Source organism: Nerophis ophidion, linkage group LG18 (genome assembly GCF_033978795.1).
Source record: "Nerophis ophidion isolate RoL-2023_Sa linkage group LG18, RoL_Noph_v1.0, whole genome shotgun sequence".
Lineage (NCBI taxonomy): Eukaryota > Metazoa > Chordata > Actinopteri > Syngnathiformes > Syngnathidae > Nerophis > Nerophis ophidion.
The window spans coordinates 30,566,016-30,592,344 of NC_084628.1; the positions used below are offsets into that span (position 1 = coordinate 30,566,016).

The 26,329-nt window shown below is 41.9% G+C and overlaps 1 protein-coding gene across 1 annotated transcript in view; it reads left to right on the plus strand.

Moving 5' to 3' along the window:
• The window catches only part of LOC133537107 (contactin-5-like), a 125,080-nt gene that overhangs the window by 76,545 nt on the left and 22,206 nt on the right, over positions 1–26,329 (plus strand). The window contains exons 12-16 of the mRNA XM_061877972.1: positions 2,487–2,631; positions 11,972–12,099; positions 13,972–14,159; positions 14,473–14,593; positions 19,412–19,570. Coding sequence (XP_061733956.1) covers positions 2,487–2,631; positions 11,972–12,099; positions 13,972–14,159; positions 14,473–14,593; positions 19,412–19,570 — 741 coding nt within the window. The remainder of the gene's footprint in view (positions 1–2,486; positions 2,632–11,971; positions 12,100–13,971; positions 14,160–14,472; positions 14,594–19,411; positions 19,571–26,329) is intronic.

Sequence of the window (26,329 nt, forward strand, 5' to 3'; positions counted from 1 at the left end):
TTTTCTAGATCCCATGCCAGCTCTTTTAGTTTTGTCAAAGTCTGATTTATATTTCAAATAAATCATTTCCTACCTGCACGCTGTGTCCAAAGCCCGTCTGCATCCTTGGGAGGACGAAACCCGCATCACCATGCGACCAACTCGTCACAGATTATATGTTGAAGAGGTTAATTTAGCCTACTGACGTATATTTATAAATAGTTTACTTATATAGGTTAGTAAGGTAAAGTGTTGTACCTGACATCACGTGACACCTTTGATGAAGGCCGCAGAAGCAAAGTAGCCGAAACTTGTCAGGTACAACACTTTACCTTACTAACCTATATACAAACCCCGTTTCCATATGAGTTGGGAAATTGTGTTAAATGTAAATATAAACGGAATACAATGATTTGCAAATCATTTTCAACCCATATTCAGTTGAATATGCTACAAAGACAACATATTTGATGTTCAAACTCATAAACTTTTTTTTTTTGCAAATAATCATTAACTTTAGAATTTGATGCCAGCAACACGTGACAAATAATTTGTTAAAGGTGGCAATAAATACTGATAAAGTTGAGGAATGTTCATTAAACACTTATTTGGAACATCCCACAGGTGTGCAGGCTAATTGGGAACAGGTGGGTGCCATGATTGGGTATAAAAGCAGCTTCCATGAAATGCTTAGTAATTCACGAACAAGGATGGAGCGAGGGTCACCAATTTTTAAGCAAGTTGTCGAACAGTTTTAGAACAACATTTCTCAACGAGCTATTGCAAGGAATTTAGGGATTTTACCATCTACGGTCCGTAAAATCATCAAAAGGTTCAGCGAGTCTGGAGAAATCACTGCACGTAAGCGATGATATTACGGACCTTTGATCCCTCAGGCGGTACTGCATCAAAAACCGACATCAGTGTGTAAAGAATATCACCACATGGGCTCAGGAACACTTCATAAAACCACTGTCAGTAACTACAGTTGGTCGCTGCATCTGTAAGTGCAAGTTAAAACTCTACTATGCAAAGCCAAAGCCATTTATCAACAACACCAAGGAACGCCGCCGGCTTCTCTGGGCCCGAAATCATCTAAGATAGACTGATGCAAAGTGGAAAAGTGTTCTGTTGTCTGACGAGTCCACATTTCAAATTATATTTGGAAACTGTGGATGTGGTGTCCTCCGGAACAAAGAGGAAAATAACCATCAGGATTGTTATAAGCGCAAAGTTGAAAAGCCAGCATCTGTGATGGTATGGGGGTGTATTAGTGCCCAAGGCATGGGTAACTTTCACATCTGTGAAGGCACCATTAAGGCTGAATGGTCCATACAGGTTTAGAGCAACATATGTTGTCATCCAAGCAAGGTTATCATGGACGCCCCTGCTTATTTCAGCAAAACAATGCCAAGCCATGTCTTACAACAACGTGGCTTCTTAGTAAAAGAGTGCGGGTACTTTCCTGGCCTGCCTGCAGTCCAGACATGTTTCCCATCGAAAATGTGTGGCGCATTATGAAGCGTAAAATACGACAGCGGAGACCCCAGACTGTTGAACGACTGAAGCTCTGCATAAAACAAGAATGGGGAAGAATTCCACTTTCAAAGCTTCAACAATTTGTTTCCTCAGTTCCCAAACGTTTGTTGAGTGTTGTTAAAAGAAAAGGTGATGTGACACAGTGGTGAACATGCCCTTTCCCAACTACTTTGGCATGTGTTGCAGCTATGAAATTCTAAATTAATTATTATTTACAAAAAAAAAATAAAGTTTATGAGTTTGAACATCACATGTCTTGTCTTTGTAGTGCATTCAATTGAATATGGGTTGAAAAGGATTTGCAAATAATTTTATTCCATTTATATTTACATCTACTGTAACACAATTTCCCTAATCATATGGAAACGGGGTTTGTAAATCAACCATTTATAGAAAAAAAAAAAAAGGTGATTATATCTTGGTGAGGATGTCACTATCAAGGTGATGATATCACTATCAGGTGATGATGTCATTATCAAGGTAATGATGTTTTATGAATGAGTAATTAAAATGTTAATATATAAATAATCCTTGCTGACAAAGCCGGCAGCCCCGACATGAATTAGATTTTATTGATCTGCTGCCACTTTAAACTGCTTCAGTTCAAGTTTGATTTGATTTGTCTTCCCTGGAATCTCAGCAACGTCCACATTTTGATGATGAAGATGTATTTTGTCAAGGCAAGATGCTAATGTAGGTCAAGAGATGCAAAGCATAACAACACATTTTCTCTTCATGTTATGAGCGAACTACTTGGTGTCATTAATAAAGCACGTGTCTGGCTGCACTAATGACTTCATGACTTCTTCCTGCAAGTCAGCATCATTTTTCAGTTCCAGTCTCAATCTATGTTTTTCCTGCAAGTCAGCATCATTCTTCAGTTCCAGTCTCAATAAAACACAAGCATGTTTTGCTATCACACATGATGATGCATCAATGCTAAAACAACCCTCTTGTCACTCTCTCAGCATCACCGCCCGTCTTCTTGGCCAACGCCGTGCGAGTCATGGCCACGCTGGGCAAGGACGTGTCCATGGAGTGCAAAGCGCGGGCGTCGCCCAGAGCCAGGATGACGTGGCGGCGAGGAGAGCGCAGGATCCAGCCCAGCAGAAGGTGACAATCAAGTATTCTCTCACAGTATTACTACAATTTTAAAGGGATGACCTTTTCATGTTTCACTATAAAAGTATGTCACTGACAGCTTTAATACAATCAAGCTCATTTATTTTATTCAAATGCTTTCAAACGACCAAACAATCATTTAAATCTGATTGATTAATTATGAGTCGTTTTTAAAGACCTTTTTCATCATTTTTATACCATCATCATGGAACTGCACCTTTTGTTCAATCTTATGTGTTACGTCTGTTCGGCATCGTGGTGCCGGGTTCGATTCCCTCGAGGATGCGTCAAAATAGAACACAGCAAAGGTAAGGTTTAACTATTTATTTGAATAACAAAAGGTGCTAGAAAACAACAATACTGGAGCTAAGAAAAGGCAAACAAAAGACGCTAGCATGATAGCTAGGATAAACAAATAGTAAACTAAACTGGCACATAGGCACACAAAGGGGGAAAACAAAACATTTAGCATGAGAGCTAAGAATGAATACAATTGCGCAACATGAGAGCTCGCGAGAATACTACAGGAATTGCATGTAAGCAAAAGTGCAAAGCAGACGTACCGTTGTGTGAAAACAAACTAGAGTCCCAGAAAGAATAAACAGAAGAGGCTGGCTTATAAAGGGAAGGTGATTAACAGAGAACAGGTGTGCAGGAACCGGGAGTAGCAGCTGAAACTAATAAGTAACCATGGTGATGGACTAAACAGGAAATAAAGGGATCAAACAGAGAATGAGAACAAAGATGGAAAAATAAACACTAATATGTGAAGATCCGAGTCACGGATCGCAACATTATGCTTTTCTCAACCATTACGCACACACACACACACACACACACTCACACACACACACACACACTGTTGTATTTGTTACCTTCTTGAGACCTCTGAAAAATTACTACCTTTTTAGGACCACCCTATGTAGATATATAAAGATATAATGTTAATAATGTATACATGTGCAAATATTTAAAAAAAAAAAAAGTTGTAATTTCAAAAGAAAAGGGTCACAATTTCACCAAAAACAAGTAGAATTTTGGCAGTATTATAATAAAAGTCATAGAATTTTTTTTACAAAGCAAGTCAAGATTTTACAAGAAAAACTGATCATTTGTGCAATATTATGATAAAAGTTGGAATGTTACTCAGTAACAGTCGCGAATTTACAAGAAAAGCTTAAAATGTTGGCAATTTTATGAAGAGAGTCGTAACTTTACTCGAGTAAAGTCCCAATTTTATAAGAAAACTTGGCAATATTGTAATGATCTGAATTTTACTTGGCAAAACGATGACAACAGTGTCATGCCTGTTAAGCAAGGTTTATGTTTTGTCATTTTATGTTTTGATTTTGGACATTCAGTCACATTTTGCACTTCCTTTTTTTGTTTGTTTCCATGGCAACCCATTAGTTTCCACCTGGTCCCCTTAAGTCGCACCCCGATCCTCAGCCTCTCACACCTGTTTTCTATTACCACAGCCAGTACTTAAGTTATTTACTTTCTGTTCATCATTCTGGGAACTTTGCCTTTTGTAGATTCCTGCATATTTTGACCACGGCCACGCACTCTTCATGCCTTGCCACGCTGCTACTTTATTTTGACTACGCCACGTAAGCCTTTTGTATTTTTTTGCCTCAGTGCTAGTTTTTGGTTTATTGAGTATCGTTGATAGTATCTTTTGTTTATTCATTATCATTAATGCCAATCGAGCAAGTGTTTTTGTTTATATTTTTGTAGCCAAGTTCTGTACCTCATTATGAGCGCCCTTAGTTTGTTTATTTTTTATTATAGTGTTTAAATAAACAATATGTACCTGAACTCACGCCTGGCTTGTCCTGTAATCCCGCTGCGTCGAAGGAGCAAAACAAAACCCCGCCATAGTCCTGACTAAAAGTCAACATTTTACTATAAAAATGTCCCTGTTTTACAAGAACAACAAAGCAATTGGCAATATTGTGATATAAGTCTGAATTTTGTATGACAAATGTCACCATTTTGCAATAAAAAGTAATAATTTTACATTAAAAAGTAGTAATTTTACGAGAAAACATTGCAATACTACAGAAACAGAAAGAATAAGAGAAATTGTTCCCAATTTTATAAGGCAAAAAGTCGACACATTGTGAGAAAAAGATGCTTTAAGTAAATTTTTGTAATTGGTATTTAATCTTAATTATTTACTTCAAGTTATTGCAGTATGTCACTATGTACGTATCTATTTATTTTATTTTAATAAATTTTGGCCAAAAGGGGCACATTTTAATTTCTTACACACACTTGTTATTTGTTGGCCAGAGGGGGAGCACTTGAAATTTTTATACACACTTGTTATTCCATATGTTGACCAGAGCGGGAGCATTGTTAAAAGTGACACACAGTCAATTTGAAAAATCCCTCCTTTTTGGGACCACCCTCATTTTGATAGATTTCACCAGCAGGGGTGCAAATGAAACATTCTCTATTAGTGAAGTGAAGTGAAGTGAATTATATTTATATAGCGCTTTTCTCTAGTGACTCAAAGCGCTTTACATAGTGAATCCCAATATCAAAGTTACATTTAAACCACTGTGGGTGGCACTGGGAGCAGGTGGGTAAAGTGTCTTGCCCAAGGACACAACGGCAGTAACTAGAATGGCGGAAGCGTGAATCGAACCTGCAACCCTCAAGTTGCTGGCACGGCCGCTCTACCAACCGAGCTATGCCCCCCCACAGTATTAGATGCAATGTTATTGGGACCATGATGTCATCACTTTTTCACACCTCCTCATATGGAAGCTACATTTCCTTCTTCGTGTCTCAAGAAGGGTAGAAATACAAGAACACATACACACACACACACACACATTTAAGTTTAGGTAACGTTCACATTTGAACCAATAGGGTACCAATTCCCGGTATCTGAATCATTACAGGTACTTAAGGATACCACTTTTGGTATTTTATGTGTTAATTTGTTGCTAATAAAAAGTGATGTTTTAATGTAAGACAGTAGATGGCAGTACTGCACAGGTTAACTAAGGTATGTTGTCCAACTGTTGTGTTGCGCCATACAAAGTGTTAATACTGTCAGTATTTTGCTTTACACAGCAGCTGTTGGGTTGTGGCATCCATCTTAGTTGTAGTTTCCGTTACTACATTTGGAGGTGTTGAAATTGCCATGTAAAATGGCTAATGCTAATAGTAGCCTGCTTATGGCAAATCCATTGTAAATTATCATCAAGCTAGCACACTTTGGAAGAGTGACGTCTCACTTGACGTCAGAGCGTTTTCTTCCAAGCACTGGTAGGGGACGGCGTGGCTCGGTTGGTAGCATTCTGAAGGTTCCTGGTTAGATCCCCAGCTTCCACTATCCCAGTCATGTGCTTCAGTTGGAAAATTATCCCTTGCTCCTGGTGGGTGGCGGTTAGGGCCACCAGCGGGAACTGACCAGATGCTCCTCCTGAATGGCAGAGCTGCTCACTCTAATCTTTAAGGGAGAGCCCTGCTCCCCGATGGAGGAAACTCATGTTGGCCGCTTGTACCCGTGATTTTGTCCTTTCAGTCATAACCCAAAGCTCATGACCATAGGTGAGGATGGGAACGTAGATCAATCGGTAAATTGAGAGCTTTGCTTTCCGACTCAGCTCCTTCTTCACCACAACGGGTCGACACAGGGTCTGCATCACTGCAGACACAGCGCCTTATGATCCTTTCTTCCTTCACTCGTGAACAAGACTCCAAGGTATTTGAACTCCTCCACTTGGAGAAAGATTTCTTCCCCAACTTGGAGATGACACTCCACCCTTTTCCGGGCAAGAACCATGGACTCAAACTTGGAGGTGCTGATTCTCATCCCAGTCGCTTCACACTTAACTGCAAACCGATCAAGTGATAGCTGAAGATCCTGACCAGATTAAGTTATCAGGACCACATCAGCATAAAGGACAGACCTAATCCCGCAGCCACCATACCGAATCCCCCTCAAGGTCCTGACTGTGCCTAGAAATTCTGTCCATAAAAGTTATGAACAGAATGGGTGACAAAGGGCAGCCCTGGTGGAGTCCAACCCTCATTGGAAACGGATCCTACTTACTGCTGGGAATGCGGACCAAGCTATGACACCGGTCATACAGGGAGCGGACTGCTACAATCAGACGGTCCGATACCCCATACCCTCTAAGCATTCCCCACAGGACTTCTCAAGGAACACGGTAGAATGCCTTTTCCAAGTCCAAAAAGCATATGTAGACTGGTTGGGCCAACTCCCATGCACCCTCAAGGACCCTGCCGAGAGTATAGAGCTGGTCCATAGTTCCACGACCAGGACAAAAACCACACTGCTCCTCCTGGATCTGAGGGTTTGACTGTCCGGCGTAGCCTCCTTTCCAGTACAGCTGAGTAGACCTTACTGGGAAGGCTGAGGAGTGTGATCCCACGATAGTTGGAATGCACCCTCCGGTTCCCCTTCTTATAAAGTGAGGAACCACCACCCTTGTCTGCCAATTTAGAGGCACCTCCCCCAATGTCCACGCACTGTTGCAGAGTCTTGTCAACCATCACAGCCCAACAGATTCCAAAACCTTAAGGAACTACTCGCAGATATCAGCCATCCTTGGGGTCTTGCCACAGAGGAGCTTCTTTACTACCTCTGCAACCTCAGTCCTAGAAATAGGAGAGTCCACCATAGTCCCCAGGCACTGCTTCCCCATTGGCAGACATGTAGGTGGGATCCGCAACATCCTGAACCGAGGTCAAAAGCAAGCCAACCCCACCATACACGGTGTTTACAGAGCACCGCTTACTCCTCCTGAGGTGGCGGACAGTGGTCCAGACTTGCTTCGAAGCCGTCCAGAGGTCATTCTCTTTGGCTCGTCCAAACTCCTCCCTCTGCAACCGCCAAAGCCGCACACTGCTTGGCCTGTCGGTACCCGTGCTCTTCCTCCAGAGTCCCTTGAGCCAAAGGGGCCCGAAATGATGGCATCCAAACATTAGCAAGTTGCGGGATTACCGCTATGACAGGCCACAGCTCCGATCGGCCGCTTTAACAATAGAGGCACAGAACATATGGTCCACTCGGAGCCAATGTCCAGCACCTCCCTCGTGACATGCTCAGAGTTATTCCGGAGGCAGGAATGGAAACTATTTTTGAGGGCAGACCCTCACAATGCATTTGAGCCTGCCAGGTCTTTCTGGCATCCTCCCCCACCATCGGAGTCGACTCACCACCAAGCCTGCGTGCCAAAACAGTATTTGATTGCTTTGATCTCAGCTTATTAAATTGTGTCTGTGAATGTAGTCATGAAAAGTGAGTACATTAACTTATGATTATTCCCTCAAGCTTGACTTGTCCCATTGGAGGCCACGTGCCGACCTTGGAAGACACAAATATTGCAACTTAGACTGAAGTGAAGCAAAACAAAACAAGCAGAGATTCGGCTGAGACTGGGACTAAATTCTTCAACACCAATGTGGTGGTCTTCATGGAGGAATAGTTATTTTTTAAACGCCTGGAGAGTTTCTGAAGGAGGGTTTGAAGTCCTGCCAGGGCTCAAATGTTGACGTGCGATAAAAGCTCAGAGGCGTTGGCCAAACCCGAGAAGGACTTATTCTGTTGTACGGTGGAAATGGTTGAAGTTGTCTTGACAACGATGCTAACTGGTTTGACTGGTCTCGGCTATCTTGTATATATTGGCCATGTCTGTTCCGGACATCTGAGAGGAACGTGTCCTCGGTTGACTTCAGGAGAGCGTTGTTGTCCCAAGTTGTCCATGCAGGTCCAGGACAACAGCAACACTTTTTTCTGGGATAAAATCCATTGAGTTTGTTCCAAGGTTACTGGTGATCCACTTAGAGATAACGCCTGGACAAAGCAGGTTTTCAGGGTTTTGACCCGAGCGACAGGGGCCAAAGATTTGGTGATATGATCTTTTGTCCTGTGGAGATTCCTTGGACACCAGGATGTCACTTTCCCACCAATCGAATCGTCTCCTTCTTTATCTGCCATCGACAGCCGGGCCGACTTAATGAAGGCCTGTAATTAGCATTGATTTACGCTAATGGCGCACCAGGACGTGTTTAGGGGAAGCAAAGTATTATTATTTATTTATTTATTTTTTTTACAAAATAGGCTCGGATTTATCTTCTCTTTCAAATTAATTCTTAAGCATTCTGCACAATATTAGCATGTTTACACAACATTAGCGTGTTTACGCAACATTAGCATGTTTACACTACATTAGCATGTCCTACACAACATTAGCTTCTTTATACAACATTAGCATGTTTACACAACATTAGCTTGTCCTACACAACATTAGCATGTTTACACAACATTAGCATGTCCTACACAACATTAGAATGTCTTACACAACATTAGCATATTTACACAATATTAGCATGTCCTACACAACATTAGTATGTTTACGCAACATTAGCATGTCCTACACAACATTAGAATGTCCTACATAACATTAGCATGTTTACACAACATTAGCATGTTTACACAACATTGACATGTGTATACAACATTAGCATGATTATACACCATTAGCATGTCCTACACAACATTGGCATGTTTACACATCATTAACATATTTACACATTAGTATGTCCTACGCAAAATTAGCATGTACTACACAACATTAGCATGTTTACGCAACATTAGCATGTCCTACACAACATTAGAATGTCCTACACAACATTAGCATGTTTACACAACATTAGCATGTACTACACAACATTAGCATGTCCTACACAACTTTAGCATGTTTACACAACATTAAAATGTTTACACAACATTAGCATGTCCTACACAACATTAGCATGATTATACACCATTAGCATGTCCTACACAACATTGGCATGTTTACACATCATTAACATTTACACAACATTAGTATGTCCTACACAAAATTTGCATGTTTACACAACATTAACATATTTACACAACATTAGCATGTCCTACACAACATTAGAATGTCTTATACAACATTAGCATGTCCTACACAACATTAGCATGTTTACACAACATTAGCATGTTTACACAACATAAGCATGTCTTCACAACATTAACATGTCCTACACAACGTTAGAATGTCCTACACATCATTAGCATGTTTACACAACATTAGTATGTCCTACACATCATTAGCATGTTTACACTACATTAGCATGTCTACACAACATTAGCATGTCCTACACGACATTTGAATGTTTGCACAACATTAACACATTGTGTCAAGATTGGGTCACGCCTTCCTGGCTCCTCCTCCTGACTCTCATCAGCTTTGGCATGAAAACGGCGAGCGTTCAAATGAAATGCCAAACAAAATGACTTCATCACAGTTGATCATAAATGGGGAAGGGAAGAAGCTTCCAGGATGTGGTCTTGTCCCGCCTGTTTTTACCTAACAACTTTTGTCAGGCCAACAACACGTTTGTGTGGTACAAGTATGTGTTGTCGGAGTAAAAGTACACCTTATGGCAGTAAAAGTACATCTTGTTGTAGTAAAAGTACATGTTGTATTAAAAGTACATGTTATGGCAGTACAAGTACATTTTGTTGTAGTAAAAGTACATGTTGTTGTAGTAAAAGTACACGTTATGGCAATAAAAGTACATGTTGTTGTAGTAAAAGTATTTGTTGTTGTATAAGTACTCATCATGGCAGTAAAAGTACATGTTGTTCTAGTAAAAGTATTTGTTGTTGTAGTAAAAGTACTCATGGCAGTAAAAGTACATGTTGTTGTAGTAAACTGACATCTTATGGCAGTAAAAGTACATTTTGTTGTAATAAAAGTATACGTATGGTAATAAAAGTACACGTTGTAGTTAAAGTACATGTTGTTGTAGTCAAAGTACTCATCATGGCATTAAAAGTACATGTTGTTGAAGTAAAAGAACACATGGCAGTAAAAGTACATGTTGTTGTAGTAAACTGACATGTTATGGCAGTAAAAGTACATTGTGTTGTAATAAAAGTACACATTATGGTAGTAAAAGTACACGTTGTAGTTAAAGTACATGTTGTTGTAGTAAAAGTACTCATCGTGGCAGTAAAAGTACATGTTGCTGTAGTAAACTTACATGTTATGGCAGTAAAAGTACATGTTGTAGTTAAAGTACATGTTGTTGTAGTAAAAGTACACGTTATGGCAGTAAAAGTACATGTTGTTGTAGTAAAAGTACACATTATGGCAGTAAAAGTACATGTTGTTGTAGTAAAAGTACATGTTATTGTAGTAAAAGTACATGTTATGGCAGTAAAAGTAATTTTTTTTGTAGTAAAAGTACATGTGGTTATAGTAAAAGTACACGTTATGGCAGTAAAAGTAAAACATTTTGTAGTAAAAGTACATGTTATTGTAGTAAAAGTACACATTATGGCAGTAAAAGTACATGTTGTTGTAGTAAAAGTACATGTTATTGTAGTAAAAGTACACATTATGGCAGTAAAAGTACATGTTGTTGTAGTAAAAGTACATGTTATTGTAGTAAAAGTACATGTTATGGCAGTAAAAGTATTTTTTTTTGGAGTAAAAGTACATGTGGTTGTAGTAAAATTAGACGTTATGGCAGTAAATGTACATGTTGTTGTAGTAAAAGTACATGTTGTAGTTCAAGTACTCATCATGGCAGTAAAAGTACATGTTGTTGTAGTAAAAGTACTCATCATGGCAGTGAAAGTACATGTTGTTGTAGTAAAAGTACTTATCATGGCAATAAAAGTACATATTGTTGTAGTAAAATCAAACATTATGGCAGTAAAAGTACATGTTGTTGTAGTAAACTTACATGTTATGGCAGTAAAAGTACATGTTGTAGTAAAAGTATACATTATGGCAGTAAAAGTACATGTTTGAGTAAACTTACACCTTATGGCAGTAAAAGTACACGTTTGTGTATGAAAAGTTTGTGTAGTAACAGTACAAGTGGTCATAAAAGTACATGTTGTGGTAGTAAAAGTACATGTTTGTGTAGTAAATGTACATGTTTGTGTAGTAAAAGTACATGTTGTGGTTGTAAAAGTACATGTAGTGGTATTGAAGGTGCATGTCTGTGTAGTAAAAGTACATGTAGTAAAAGCACACATTATCACAATAAAAGTGCATTGTTGTCTTAAAAGTGCACATCGTTAAGTAAAAGTACACATTTTTTAGTAAAAGTACACATTCTGCAGGTTTCCTGCTGCAGAGGAACAATACATGTTTGTGTAGTAAAAGTACACATTATCGCAGTAAAAGTACACGTTGTTCTCCTGCACAATACATGGAACAATACATAATAGTGTAGTAAAAGTACATGTCGTTTTAGTAAAAGTACACATTATGATAGTAAAATTTACATTCTGCAGGTTCCTGCTGCTGAGGAACAACACTTTGAAGATCCTCAACGCCAGCCAGGCGGATGAAGGGGAGTATGTGTGCCGGGCGGAGAATCAGCTGGGCTGGGCGGAGATGTCGGCCGTCTTGTGGGTCAAAGGTGAGTGATGACGTCGTTATTGCGTAACAGTCAAGTTTCACGGTCACGCCACAATCAAAATCACGTTACAATTGTGTCACAATCACGTCACCATTACGTTCACAATCACGGTCAGGCCTCAATCAAAGTCACATCACAACCACGTCACAATCACAATCATGGGCACGTCACCATCACGGTCACGCCATAATGAAAGTCACGTTACAATCACGTCACCGTCACGTCACCATTACGTCACAATCACCTCACAATCACAGTCGCGTTACAATCACATCACCATCACATCACAATCACGTCACCATCACGTCACCATTACGTCACAATCACGTCACAATCACAGTCGCGTTACAATCACGTCACAATCACATCACAATCACAGTCATGTCACAATCACGTCACACTCATGTCACATTCACGTTACAATCACAGTCACGTTACAATCACGTCACCATTACGTCACAATCACCTCACAATCACAGTCGCGTTACAATCACATCACCATCACATCACAATCACGTCACCATCACGTCACCATTACGTCACAATCACGTCACAATCACAGTCGCGTTACAATCACGTCACAATCACATCACAATCACAGTCATGTCACAATCACGTCACACTCATGTCACATTCACGTTACAATCACAGTCACGTTACAATCACGTCACCATTACGTCACAATCACCTCACAATCACAGTCGCGTTACAATCACATCACCATCACATCACAATCACGTCACCATCACGTCACCATTACGTCACAATCACGTCACAATCACAGTCGCGTTACAATCACGTCACAATCACATCACAATCACAGTCATGTCACAATCACGTCACACTCATGTCACATTCACGTTACAATCACAGTCACGTTACAATCACGGTCACGCCATAATCAAAATCAAGTTACAATCATGTCACAATCACATCACCATCACATCACAATCACGTCACCATCACGTCACCATTACGTCACAATCACGTCACAATCACATCACAATCACGTCACACTCATGTCACATTCACGTCACAATCACAGTCACGTTACAATCACGGTCACGCCATAATCAAAATCAAGTTACAATCATGTCACAATCACGTCACCATTACGTTCACAATCAAAGTCATGCCACAATCAAATTCACGTCACAATCAAAATCATGGGCACGTCACCATCACGGTCATGCCGCAATCAAAGTCACGTTACAATCATGTCACAGTCACGTCACCATTACACTCACAATCACGGTCATGTCACAATCACATCACAATCATGTCACCATCACGTCACCATCACATCACCACCATGTCACAATCACGCCACCATCACGGTCATGCCGCAATCAAAGTCACGTTACAATCATGTCACAATCACGTCAACATTTCACTCACAATTACGGTCATGCCACAATCACATCACAATCATGTCACCATCACGTCACAGTCACATTACAATCATGTCACAATCACGTCACCATTTCACTCCCAATTACGGTCATGCCACAATCACATCACAATCATGTCACCATCACAGTCACAGTCATATCACGGTCATATCACAATCATGTCACAATCACGTCACCATCACATCACAGTCACGTTACAATCATGTCACCATCACAGTCACAGTCATATCACGGTCATATCACAATCATGTCACAATCACGTCACCATCAAATCACCATCACATCACAGTCACGTTACAATCATGTCACCATCACAGTCACAGTCATATCACGGTCATATCACAATCATGTCACAATCACGTCACCATCACGGTCACAATCACAGTCGGCGGCGTAGGCGTGGGGGCGACGTAGGCGTGAGTTATCCTGAGGTGACAGTTCAGCAGCTTTGTGCTCACAGAGGCCATGCGTGTGGATCTGAGTCCCAGCAGCGTGGAGGTGACGGTGGGAGAGAGCGTGGTGCTGAGCTGCAAGGTCTCACACGACAGCTCCATGGACGTCACCTTCCTGTGGACATTCAACCAGCAGCCAATCACCTTCCAGCAGGGAGGAGGACACTTTGAGTACATCCAGACTGTCAGAGCCAAGGTAAGTACTGCTTTGTTCTTTTGCTTACACATCATCTCAGCTCTCATTTGTATCGCATCACATCAATAGCCTTGTATCACACCGTATCATATGATATCATACATCATGTCTACATTCATGTATCCTACTGTTTCAGATGGTATCATACCATTAGAATTCATGTATTGTATAATTTATGTATATTTATGTATGTATATACATTACATATTTACATACAAAATAAATAAAAATAAAAATACGTATATATGTATATATTTTTTTTTAATTAAAATGTGTCATCATTTGTGACTTGTGCTTCCCTGGCGTCATGCAGCACACCTCCACGGTGGATCTGATGATCAGGAGTATTCTGCTGATGCATGCTGGGAAGTACGCCTGCAAGGCTCACACCAGTGCTGACACCGTGGCTGCGGAGGCGGAGCTTCTGGTTCGAGGTCAACACACGATATATTATGAATAGTACTTTTTTTTACCAGAATAAAGTCGGATTAAAACCGACTTCAAAAATGAAATATCGGAATTTTACGATTTTTCCTCAGTAAAAATTAAAAATGTTATTATTATCATACTGTAGCATTGTAATAACATTACTACATTATTACTACTTTATTCTTAACACTTTCTCATTTATTCGCCGAGTGCTTGTCAATTATTTCATGTTACACCCCCCCTAGAAAGACAAAGACATTGTGTACACCCCTCACCCTCTAGAAAGAATACAACATTGTGTTCCCCCCTAGGAAGAGGACAACATTGTGTGACCTCTCCCCTCTAGAAAGAAGACAACATTATGACCCCCTCCCCCCCAGAAAGAATACAACGTTGTGTATGTGCCCCCCCCCCGAAAGAAGACAACATTCTGTGGCCCTTCTAAAAAAAAGACAACATTGTGTGCCCCCCTAGAAAGAACACAACATTGTGCCCCCCGCTTAGAAAGATTACAACATTGTGTCCCCCGCCTACAAAGATTACGACATTGTGTGACCCCCCCCTAGAAAGAATATAACATTGTTTGCAGCCCCTAGAAATAATTTAACATTGTGCGCCCCCTCCTCCCAGAAAGAAGACAACATTACGTCACCCCCCCACCCCCCAGAAAGGGGACAACATTGTGTCCACTCCCTAGAAAGAAGACAACATTGTGTCTGTGCCCCCCCCCCAGAAAGAATACAACATTGTGCACTCCTCCAGAAAGAAGATGACATTGTGTGCTCCCCCTAGAAAGAATACAACAATGTGTGCCCCCCCAGAAAGAAGACATTGTGTGACCCGCTAGAAAGAAAACAACATTGTGTGACCCCCTCCCCAGAAAGAAGACATTGTGTGCCCCCCTAGAAAGAAGACAACATTGTGTGACCCCCCTCCCCCCAGAAAGAGGACGACATTGTGTGTCCCCCCCAGAAAGAAGACATTGTGTGACCCCCTAGAAAGAAGACAACATTATGTGCCCCCCACAAAGAAGACATTGTGTGCCCCCCTAGAAAGAAGACAACATTGTGTGACCCCCCTCCCCCCAGAAAGAGGACGACATTGTGTCCCCCCCCCAGAAAGAAGACATTGTGTGCCCCCCTAGAAAGAACACAACATTGTTCACCCCGCTTAGAAAGATTACAACATTGTGCCCCCGCCTAGAAAGATTACGAAATTGTGTGACCCCCCAGAAAGAAGACATTGTGTGACCCCCTAGAAAGAAGACAACATTGTGTGCCTGCCCCCAGAAAGAAGACGACATTGTGTCAACCCTTAAAAGAAGATACCATTGTGTGCCCCCCTCCTCCCCCCGAAAGATTACAACATTGTGTGCCCCCCTAGAAAAAAGACAACATTGTGTTCCAACCCCAGAAAGAAGACAACATTGGGTGACCCCCCCCTAGAAAGAAGACATTGTGTGCCCCCCTAGAAAGAAGACAACATTGTGTGACCCCCCTCCCCCCAGAAAGAGGACGACATTGTGTGTCCCCCCAGAAAGAAGACATTGTGTGACCCCCTAGAAAGAAGACAACATTATGTGCCCCCCCAGAAAGAAGACGACATTGTGTCAACCCTTGAAAGAAGACATTGTGTGCCCCCCCTAGAAAGATTACAACATTGTGCGCCCCCCGAAAGAAGACAACATTGTGTTCCCCCCCAGAAAGAAGACAACATTGTGTGCCCCCCAGAAAGAAGACGACATTGTGTGCCCCCCCTAAAAAGATTACAACATTGTACACATGTACACAGTACTACATGTGGTGTGGATGTTAGAGTACATAGTACTACATGTACATAGTACTACATGTGGTGTAAATGTCAGAGTACATAGTACTACATGTACATAGTACTACATGTGGTGTAAATGTCAGAGTACATAGTACTACATGTACACAGTACCACATGTGGTGTAGATGTCAGAGTACATAGTACTAAATGTGGTGTAAATGTCAGTGTACATAGTACTACATGTGGTGTAGATGTCAGAGTACATAGTACTACATGTACATAGTACTACATGTGGTGTATATGTCAGGATACATAGTACTACATGTACATAGTACTACATGTTGTGTAGATGTTAGAGTACATAGTACTACATGTACATAGTACTACACGTGGTGTATATGTCAGAATACATAGTACTACATGTGCATAGTACTACATGTGGTGTAGATGTTAGAGTACATAGTACTACATGTACATAGTACTACATGTGGTGTAGATGTTAGAGTACATAGTACTACATGTACATAGTACTACATGTGGTGTAGATGCCAGAGTACATAGTACTACATGTACATAGTACTACATGTGGTGTATATGTCAGAATACATAGTACTACATGTACATAGTACTACATGTGGTGTAGATGTCAGAGTACATAGTACTACATGTACATAGTACTACATGTGGTGTAGATGTTGGAGTACATAGTACTGCATGTTGTGTACATGTTATTGTATTAAGTACTGCATGTGGTACCCAGGTACTTCCTGGCATCAGTGCTGGTTGTGACGGTCCTAAGGACTGACTCCATATCAGCCACACGTTGACTATGACCTTCGTCAATTGTAACCTCATGAGGGGACTGTGTGGAGGTGACACACCACAGCTGCTCCTGCTCAGACTGAACATATGTTGACTTTTATTGGAACTAAGTCAAGTCCATGTTGCTACTAAATATTCTTGCTGTGCAGGAAACATATTCGAGTCAGTCTACTGAGGAGCATTTTTTACAACAAGAGCAGATGTTTGTTGATCAAACATTCACACCTTCCACACTCTAATCTTACGTGCTGACTTGAATTTTCTCCATCCCGTACTACTACTACTACTACTGCTGCTAATGTGTGAGTTGGAAAGCGTCCATGTTCTTGTGTGCACCTGCATGGTCCAGACGTGAAGGTGCAGCCTCACACAGGAACATCCAGATGGAGGAAATTCTCCATCAGGCTTGCAGACCATGGTCGATTAGCGATTTGCTGATGCTGCCGGACTAATCAGGCTGTGGACGTGATGTTATCATGCCTCCCACGTGGACCATGTGCAGCATTTCTTTTACGACCTAAGGCGAACAACCTTCCCTAGTCATTGTGCAAAAAAATAAAAAACTCCAACCAACACAAAATGTCAACAGACATGGTCACAGAAATTTGAGGACATCAACCTAGACAATCCAAGGGAGCGAGACACACAGCTCGAAACAACGGCAATGGAAGGAAAACACTGCTGGCACAAGGGAGAAGACAGGGGACAAATCAAAATCAAGCACGGGGAAGAAACACGGAGAAAGCATAAAGCTTGTTTTGGCTTACGGTATATAATGGAGAACTAAGTTCCCACCAGGATCCTTGGGTCCTCTGGTCCTTTATACTGCTCGCCCTCTTCAGTTCCAGGTGTGCAGATTCCCGATCGCCCACAGCCTGGCCGTGACACGACCAGTGCAAGCAGGGGCATGTCTTGTTGCGCTGCCAGCGAGTTCGAGCCCGCGCTGTGACAGTACTTCTACTTCTTATTTGTATTTAAATTAAGTTAAAGTTAAAGTACCAATGATTGTCACACACACACTAGGTGTGGGGAAATGTGTCCTCTGCATTTGACCCATCCCCTTGATCACCCCCTGGGAAGTGAGGGGAGCAGTGGGCAGCAGCGGTGGCCGCACCCGGGAATCATTTATAGTGATTTAACCCCCAATTCCAACCCTTGATGCTGAGTGCCAAACAGGGAGGCAATGGGTTCCATTTTTATAGTCTTTGGTATGACTCGGTCGGGGTTTGAACTCACAACCTACCGATCTCAGGGCGGACACTCTGACCACTAGGCCACTGAGTTCGTATATTTGATGTAGTTCATCATAGAAATGGCACCCGATGTTATTGAAAAGTTTTGATTTTCAATCGAGAATCGATTCTGAATCAAATGGTCAGCCCAGAGAATCGAATCCAAATGTGTGCTGCCCAAATATTCACAGTCCTAGTATAAATAATTACACATTAAACATTTATTTATATGCGGTAGAAAAATGGTTGGACGGATGGATGGATTAAAACACAGTTACAAATTAAATTAAACATTTTGTGATTGTGTGTGTGTGTGTGTGTGTGTGTGTGTGTGTGTGTGTGTGTGTGTGTGTGTGTGTGTGTGTGTGTGTGTGTGTGTGTGTGTGTGTGTGCGTGCGTGCGTGCGTGCGTGCGTGCGTGTGTGTGTGTGCAAAAAAGCTTAATTACAAATAAAAATGCATATATATATATACATATACATGTATGTATATGTATGTATATATATATACATATATATAAAGAGAGAAATATGTGTACATATATATATATATATATATATGTATATATACATAAATATATGTATACGTATACATATACATATATGTTTAAGTATACTGTATATATATCTATATGTACAAATATACTGCATGTATATTTTTATATATAAATGTATACATACATGTATGTATGTATGTACATATATGTATGTGTGTATATGTACATGTATATGTTTAAAAATGTATATATACAGTATATATATATATATATATATATGCTGACTGATGATGTGTTCCTTACATCTCAGAATGCAGGAGTTTTTGACTGATATTGTTCTCTGTGTGTTAGAAATTTATTTAAAAAGTTGCTGCAGGATTATACTTGGGAAAAGTCACACAGTACATCTTAAAGCACACTTTGACACAGTGTGTTTTCATTAGCACAATACTTGCACCGTCAAGAACATTCTAGAAGTGTGACCTCCCCTTCTCGCCCTCTCAGGTCCTCCCGGCCCTCCTGGAGTGGCCATCGTGGAGGAGATCGGTGCCACCAGTGCCAGCCTGTCCTGGAGCCGTGGTCTGGACAACCACAGTCCCATCAGCACCTACCAGCTGCAGGCCCGCAGCCCCTTCTCTATGGGCTGGCACAACGTCCAGACGGGTAATCAGACTGGTGACATGGTTGTTTTTATCTCACTAAGATATTTTCCTCACTCCAGGAAATTGCTGTGCTAAGCACTATTTTCCTCTACACAATTACACTCAAAAGGTCCAGTTTGACAACATCATGGAAGAAAGTATTATTCTTTAGAAGTCCTCATTCTTCATGTCACACTCAAAATCACTCGCTGCACTTTGCTGCAAGAAAGAACATTTATGGATTAACCGATGCGCTCAAACACACATTAGTCCGCCCTCAGGCCCGTCGTTTGTTTATAGTCGCTGAGCTCTCTGAAAGACCTCAAGACCATGGAATATCAAAACAATCACTACAATTTGCCGATACGCGGGAGTGGAACTGAAATACTTGATTGTCCAAGGTGAGTGGAGTGTGTGGATTTTGGAACGCTTCAAATGGGAGGAGAAAAGTGGGATATGCAACACTTTGTATATTTACCATTCATTGTCAATAGGGAGAAAATTCCAGGTAAACTGGGAATTTGGGGGAAGGGAAAACAAGTTTTGCATTCGCTGTATGGGAAAATTAGTGTGTGTGGATGGTGGAAAGGTCAGAATGGGGTTTATTAAAGGCCTACTGAAATGAGATTTTCTTATTTAAACGGGGATAGCAGGTCCATTCTATGTCTCATACTTGATCATTTCGCGATATTGCCATATTTTTGCTGAAAGGATTTAGTAGAGAACATCCACAATAAAGTTCGCAACTTTCGGTGCTAAGAGAAAAGCCCTGCCTCTACCGGAAGTCGCAGACGATGACATCACACGTTTGATGGCTCCTCACATTTTCACATTGTTTTTAATGGGAGCCTCCAACAAAAAGTGCTATTCGGACGGAGAAAACGACAATTTCCCCATCAATTTGAGCGAGGATGAAAGATTCGTGTTTGAGGATATTGAAAGCAACGGACTAGAAAAAAAAAAAAACGCAATTGCAATGGGACGGATTCAGATGTTTTTAGAGACATTTACTAGGATAATTCTGGGAAATCCCTTATCTTTCTATTGTGTTGCTAGTGTTTTAGTGAGTTAAATAGTACCTGATAGCCGGAAGGGTGTGTCCACGGGTGTCTTGACGCGCAGTGTCTCAGGGGAGTCGATGGCAGCTATGGACGGCACAAGCTCAGCTTTTCTCCGGTAAGAACTGACTTTTTAACCACAATTTTCTCACCGAAACCTGGTGGTTGACATGTGGTAGGGATCCATGTTGGCTTGACCGCGCTCTGATCCATAGGAAAGTTTCACCTCCAGGAATTTTAAACAAGGAATCACCGTGTGTTTGTGTGGCTAAAGGCTAAAGCTTCCAGACTCCATCTTTCTACTGTGACTTCTCCAATATTAATTGAAGAAATTGCAAAAGATTCTGCAACACATATGTCCAAAGAACTGTATAATTATGCCGTTAAAGCAGATGACATTTAGCTGTGTGTGTGCGCAGCGCTCATACTTCCTAAAAACGCGTGACGTCTTGCGTACACGTCATCATTACACAACGTTTCCAAGACGAAACTCCCGGGAAATTTAAAATTGTAATTAAGTAAACAAAAAGGCCATATTGGCATGTGTTGCAATGTTAATATTTCATCATTGATACATAAACTATCAGACTGCGTGGTGGGTAGTAGTGGGTTTCAGTAGGCCTTTAATGGTGCAAAATGTTGAGAATTTCAGGCATTTTAAAACGATGAATACATCCATTCACGTGAATGAGAATTTCCTGGAAATGTGGAGAAAACTGGAAATTTAAGAAAATATTGATACTAGCACAATTGTCCTAGATGATGGGGGTTGGTGTTGGACATTTTCTAATCCGCTGAAAAGTGTTGACATAGTTGTTGTGTTTGCAGACTCAGAGTCTGTGACTGTGTTGTTGTTGTGTTTGCAAACCCAGAGTCTGTGACTGTGTTGTTGTTGCGTTTGCAGACCCAGAGTCTGTGACTGTGTTGTTGTTGTGTTTGCAGACCCAGAGTCTGTGACTGTGTTGTTGTTGTGTTTGCAGACCCAGAGTCTGTGACTGTGTTGTTGTTGTGTTTGCAGACCCAGAGTCTGTGACTGTGTTGTTGTTGTGTTTGCAGACCCAGAGTCTGTGACTGTGTTGTTGTTGTGTTTGCAGACCCAGAGTCTGTGACTGTGTTGTTGTTGTGTTTGCAGACCCAGAGTCTGTGACTGTGTTGTTGTGTTTGCAGACCCAGAGTCTGTGACTGTGTTGTTGTTGTGTTTGCAGACCCAGAGTCTGTGACTGTGTTGTTGTGTTTGCAGACCCAGAGTCTGTGACTGTGTTGTTGTTGTGTTTGCAGACCCAGAGTCTGTGACTGTGTTGTTGTTGTGTTTGCAGACCCAGAGTCTGTGACTGTGTTGTTGTTGTGTTTGCAGACCCAGAGTCTGTGACTGTGTTGTTGTTGTGTTTGCGGACCCAGAATCTGTGACTTTGTTGTTGTTGTGTTTGCAGACCCAGAGTGTGTGACTGTGTTGTTGTTGTTGTGTTTGCAGACCCAGAGTCTGTGACTGTGTTGTTGTGTTTGCAGACCCAGAGTCTGTGACTGTGTTGTTGTTGTGTTTGCAGACCCAGAGTCTGTGACTGTGTTGTTGTGTTTGCAGACCCAGAGTCTGTGACTGTGTTGTTGTTGTGTTTGCAGACCCAGAGTCTGTGACTGTGTTGTTGTTGTGTTTGCAGACCCGTAGAATGTAACTGTGTTGTTGTTGTCTTTGCAGACCCAGAGTCTGTGACAGTGTTGTTGTTGTGTTTGCAGGCCCAGAGTCTGTGACTGTGTTGTTGTTGTGTTTGCAGACGCAGAGTCTGTGATTGTGTTGTTGTTGCGTTTGCAGACCCAGTCTGTGACTGTGTTGTTGTTGTGTTTGCAGACGCAGAGTCTGTGACTGTGTTGTTGTTGTGTTTGCAGACCCAGAGTCTGGGACTGTGTTATTGTGTTTGCATTCCCAGAGTAAGTGACTGTGTTATTGTTGTGTTTGCAGACCCAGAGTCTGTGACTGTGTTATTGTTATCTTTGCGGACCCAGAGTCTGGGACTGTGTTGTTGTTGTGTTTAAAGACCTAGAGTCTGGGACTGTGTTGTTGTTGTGTTTACAGACCCAGAGTCTGTGACTGTGTTGTTGTTGTTGTGTTTACAGACCCAGAGTCTGTGACTGTGTTGTTGTTGTGTTTACAGACCCAGAGTATTTGACTGTGTTGTTGTTGTGTTTACAGACCCAGAGTCTGGGACTGTGTTGTTGTTGTGTTTACAGACCCAGAGTCTCTGACTGTGTTGTTGTTGTGTTTACAGACCCAGAGTCTGTGACTGTGTTGTTGTTGTGTTTGCAGACCCAGAGTCTGGGACTGTGTTGTTGTTGTGTTTGCGGACCCAGAGTCTGTGCCTCTGTTGTCGTTGTGCTTGCAGACCCCGAATCTGTGACTGTGTTGTTGTTGTGTTTTTGCAAACCCAGATTCTGTGACTGTGTTGTTGTTGTGTTTGCCCACCTAGAGTCTGTGACTGTGTTGTTGTTGTGTTTGCAGAAGCAGAGTCTGTGACTTTGTTGTTCTGTTGGCAGACCCAGAGTCTGTGACTGTGTTGTTGTTGTGTTTACGGACTCAGAATCTGTGACTGTGTTGTTGTTGTGTTTGCGGACCCAGAATCTGTGACTTTGTTGTTGTTGTGTTTGCAGACCCAGAGTGTGTGACTGTGTTGTTTTTCTGTTTGCAGACCCAGAGTGTGTGACTGTGTTGTTGTTGTTGTGTTTGCAGACCCAAAGTCTGTGACTGTGTTGTTGTTGTGTTTGCCCACCTAGAGTCTATGACTGTGTTGTTGTTGTGTTTGCAGAACCAGAGTCTGTGACTTTGTTGTTCTTTTTGCAGACCCAGAGTCTTGTCTGTGTTGTTATTGTGTTTGCAGACCCATAGTATGTGACCGTGTTGTTGTTGTGTTTACAGACGCAGAGTCTGTGACTTTGTTGTTCTTTTGGCAGACCCAGAGTCTGTGACTGTGTTGTTGTTGTGTTTACAGACGCAGAGTCTGTGACTTTGTTGTTCTTTTGGCAGACCCAGAGTCTGTGACTGTGTTGTTGTTGTGTTTACGGACCCAGAATCTGTGACTGTGTTGTTGTTGTGTTTGCGGACCCAGAATCTGTGACTTTGTTGTTGTTGTGTTTGCATTCCCAGAGTAAGTGACTGTGTTATTGTTGTGTTTGCAGACGCAGAGTCTGTGACTGTGTTATTGTTGTGTTTGCAGACCCAGAGTCTGTGACTGTGTTATTGTTATTTTTGCGGACCCAGAGTCTGGGACTGTGTTGTTGTTGTGTTTAAAGACCTAGAGTCTGGGACTGTGTTGTTGTTGTGTTTACAGACCCAGAGTCTGTGACTGTGTTGTTGTTGTTGTGTTTACAGACCCAGAGTCTGTGACTGTGTTGTTGTTGTGTTTACAGACCCAGAGTATTTGACTGTGTTGTTGTTGTGTTTACAGACCCAGAGTCTGGGACTGTGTTGTTGTTGCGTTTACAGACCCAGAGTCTGTGACTGTGTTGTTGTTGTGTTTACAGACCCAGAGTCTGTGACTGTGTTGTTGTTGTGTTTGCAGACCCAGAGTCTGGGACTGTGTTGTTGTTGTGTTTGCGGACCCAGAGTCTGTGCCTCTGTTGTCGTTGTGCTTGCAGACCCCGAATCTGTGACTGTGTTGTTGTTGTGTTTTTGCAAACCCAGATTCTGTGACTGTGTTGTTGTTGTGTTTGCCCACCTAGAGTCTGTGACTGTGTTGTTGTTGTGTTTGCAGAAGCAGAGTCTGTGACTTTGTTGTTCTGTTGGCAGACCCAGAGTCTGTGACTGTGTTGTTGTTGTGTTTACGGACTCAGAATCTGTGACTGTGTTGTTGTTGTGTTTGCGGACCCAGAATCTGTGACTTTGTTGTTGTTGTGTTTGCAGACCCAGAGTGTGTGACTGTGTTGTTTTTCTGTTTGCAGACCCAGAGTGTGTGACTGTGTTGTTGTTGTTGTGTTTGCAGACCCAAAGTCTGTGACTGTGTTGTTGTTGTGTTTGCCCACCTAGAGTCTATGACTGTGTTGTTGTTGTGTTTGCAGAACCAGAGTCTGTGACTTTGTTGTTCTTTTTGCAGACCCAGAGTCTTGTCTGTGTTGTTATTGTGTTTGCAGACCCATAGTATGTGACCGTGTTGTTGTTGTGTTTACAGACGCAGAGTCTGTGACTTTGTTGTTCTTTTGGCAGACCCAGAGTCTGTGACTGTGTTGTTGTTGTGTTTACGGACCCAGAATCTGTGACTGTGTTGTTGTTGTGTTTGCGGACCCAGAATCTGTGACTTTGTTGTTGTTGTGTTTGCATTCCCAGAGTAAGTGACTGTGTTATTGTTGTGTTTGCAGACGCAGAGTCTGTGACTGTGTTATTGTTGTGTTTGCAGACCCAGAGTCTGTGACTGTGTTATTGTTATGTTTGCGGACCCAGAGTCTGGGACTGTGTTGTTGTTGTGTTTAAAGACCTAGAGTCTGGGACTGTGTTGTTGTTGTGTTTACAGACCCAGAGTCTGTGACTGTGTTGTTGTTGTTGTGTTTACAGACCCAGAGTCTGTGACTGTGTTGTTGTTGTGTTTACAGACCCAGAGTCTGGGACTGTGTTGTTGTTGTGTTTACAGACCCAGAGTCTGTGACTGTGTTGTTGTTGTGTTTACAGACCCAGAGTCTGTGACTGTGTTGTTGTTGTGTTTGCAGACCCAGAGTCTGGGACTGTGTTGTTGTTGTGTTTGCGGACCCAGAGTCTGTGCCTCTGTTGTCGTTGTGCTTGCAGACCCCGAATCTGTGACTGTGTTGTTGTTGTGTTTTTGCAAACCCAGATTCTGTGACTGTGTTGTTGTTGTGTTTGCCCACCTAGAGTCTGTGACTGTGTTGTTGTTGTGTTTGCAGAAGCAGAGTCTGTGACTTTGTTGTTCTGTTGGCAGACCCAGAGTCTGTGACTGTGTTGTTGTTGTGTTTACGGACCCAGAATCTGTGACTGTGTTGTTGTTGTGTTTGCGGACCCAGAATCTGTGACTTTGTTGTTGTTGTGTTTGCAGACCCAGAGTGTGTGACTGTGTTGTTTTTCTGTTTGCAGACCCAGAGTGTGTGACTGTGTTGTTGTTGTTGTGTTTGCACACCCAAAGTCTGTGACTGTGTTGTTGTTGTGTTTGCCCACCTAGAGTCTATGACTGTGTTGTTGTTGTGTTTGCAGAACCAGAGTCTGTGACTTTGTTGTTCTTTTTGCAGACCCAGAGTCTTGTCTGTGTTGTTATTGTGTTTGCAGACCCATAGTATGTGACCGTGTTGTTGTTGTGTTTACAGACGCAGAGTCTGTGACTTTGTTGTTCTGTTGGCAGACCCAGAGTCTGTGACTGTGTTGTTGTTGTGTTTACGGACCCAGAATCTGTGACTGTGTTGTTGTTGTGTTTGCGGACCCAGAATCTGTGACTTTGTTGTTGTGTGTTTGCAGAACCAGAGTCTGTGACTTTGTTGTTCTTTTTGCAGACCCAGAGTCTTGTCTGTGTTGTTATTGTGTTTGCAGACCCATAGTATGTGACCGTGTTGTTGTTGTGTTTACAGACGCAGAGTCTGTGACTTTGTTGTTCTGTTGGCAGACCCAGAGTCTGTGACTGTGTTGTTGTTGTGTTTGCAGACCCAGTCTGTGACTGTGTTGTTGTTGTGTTTGCCCACCTAGAGTCTATGACTGTGTTGTTGTTGTGTTTGCAGAACCAGAGTCTGTGACTTTGTTGTTC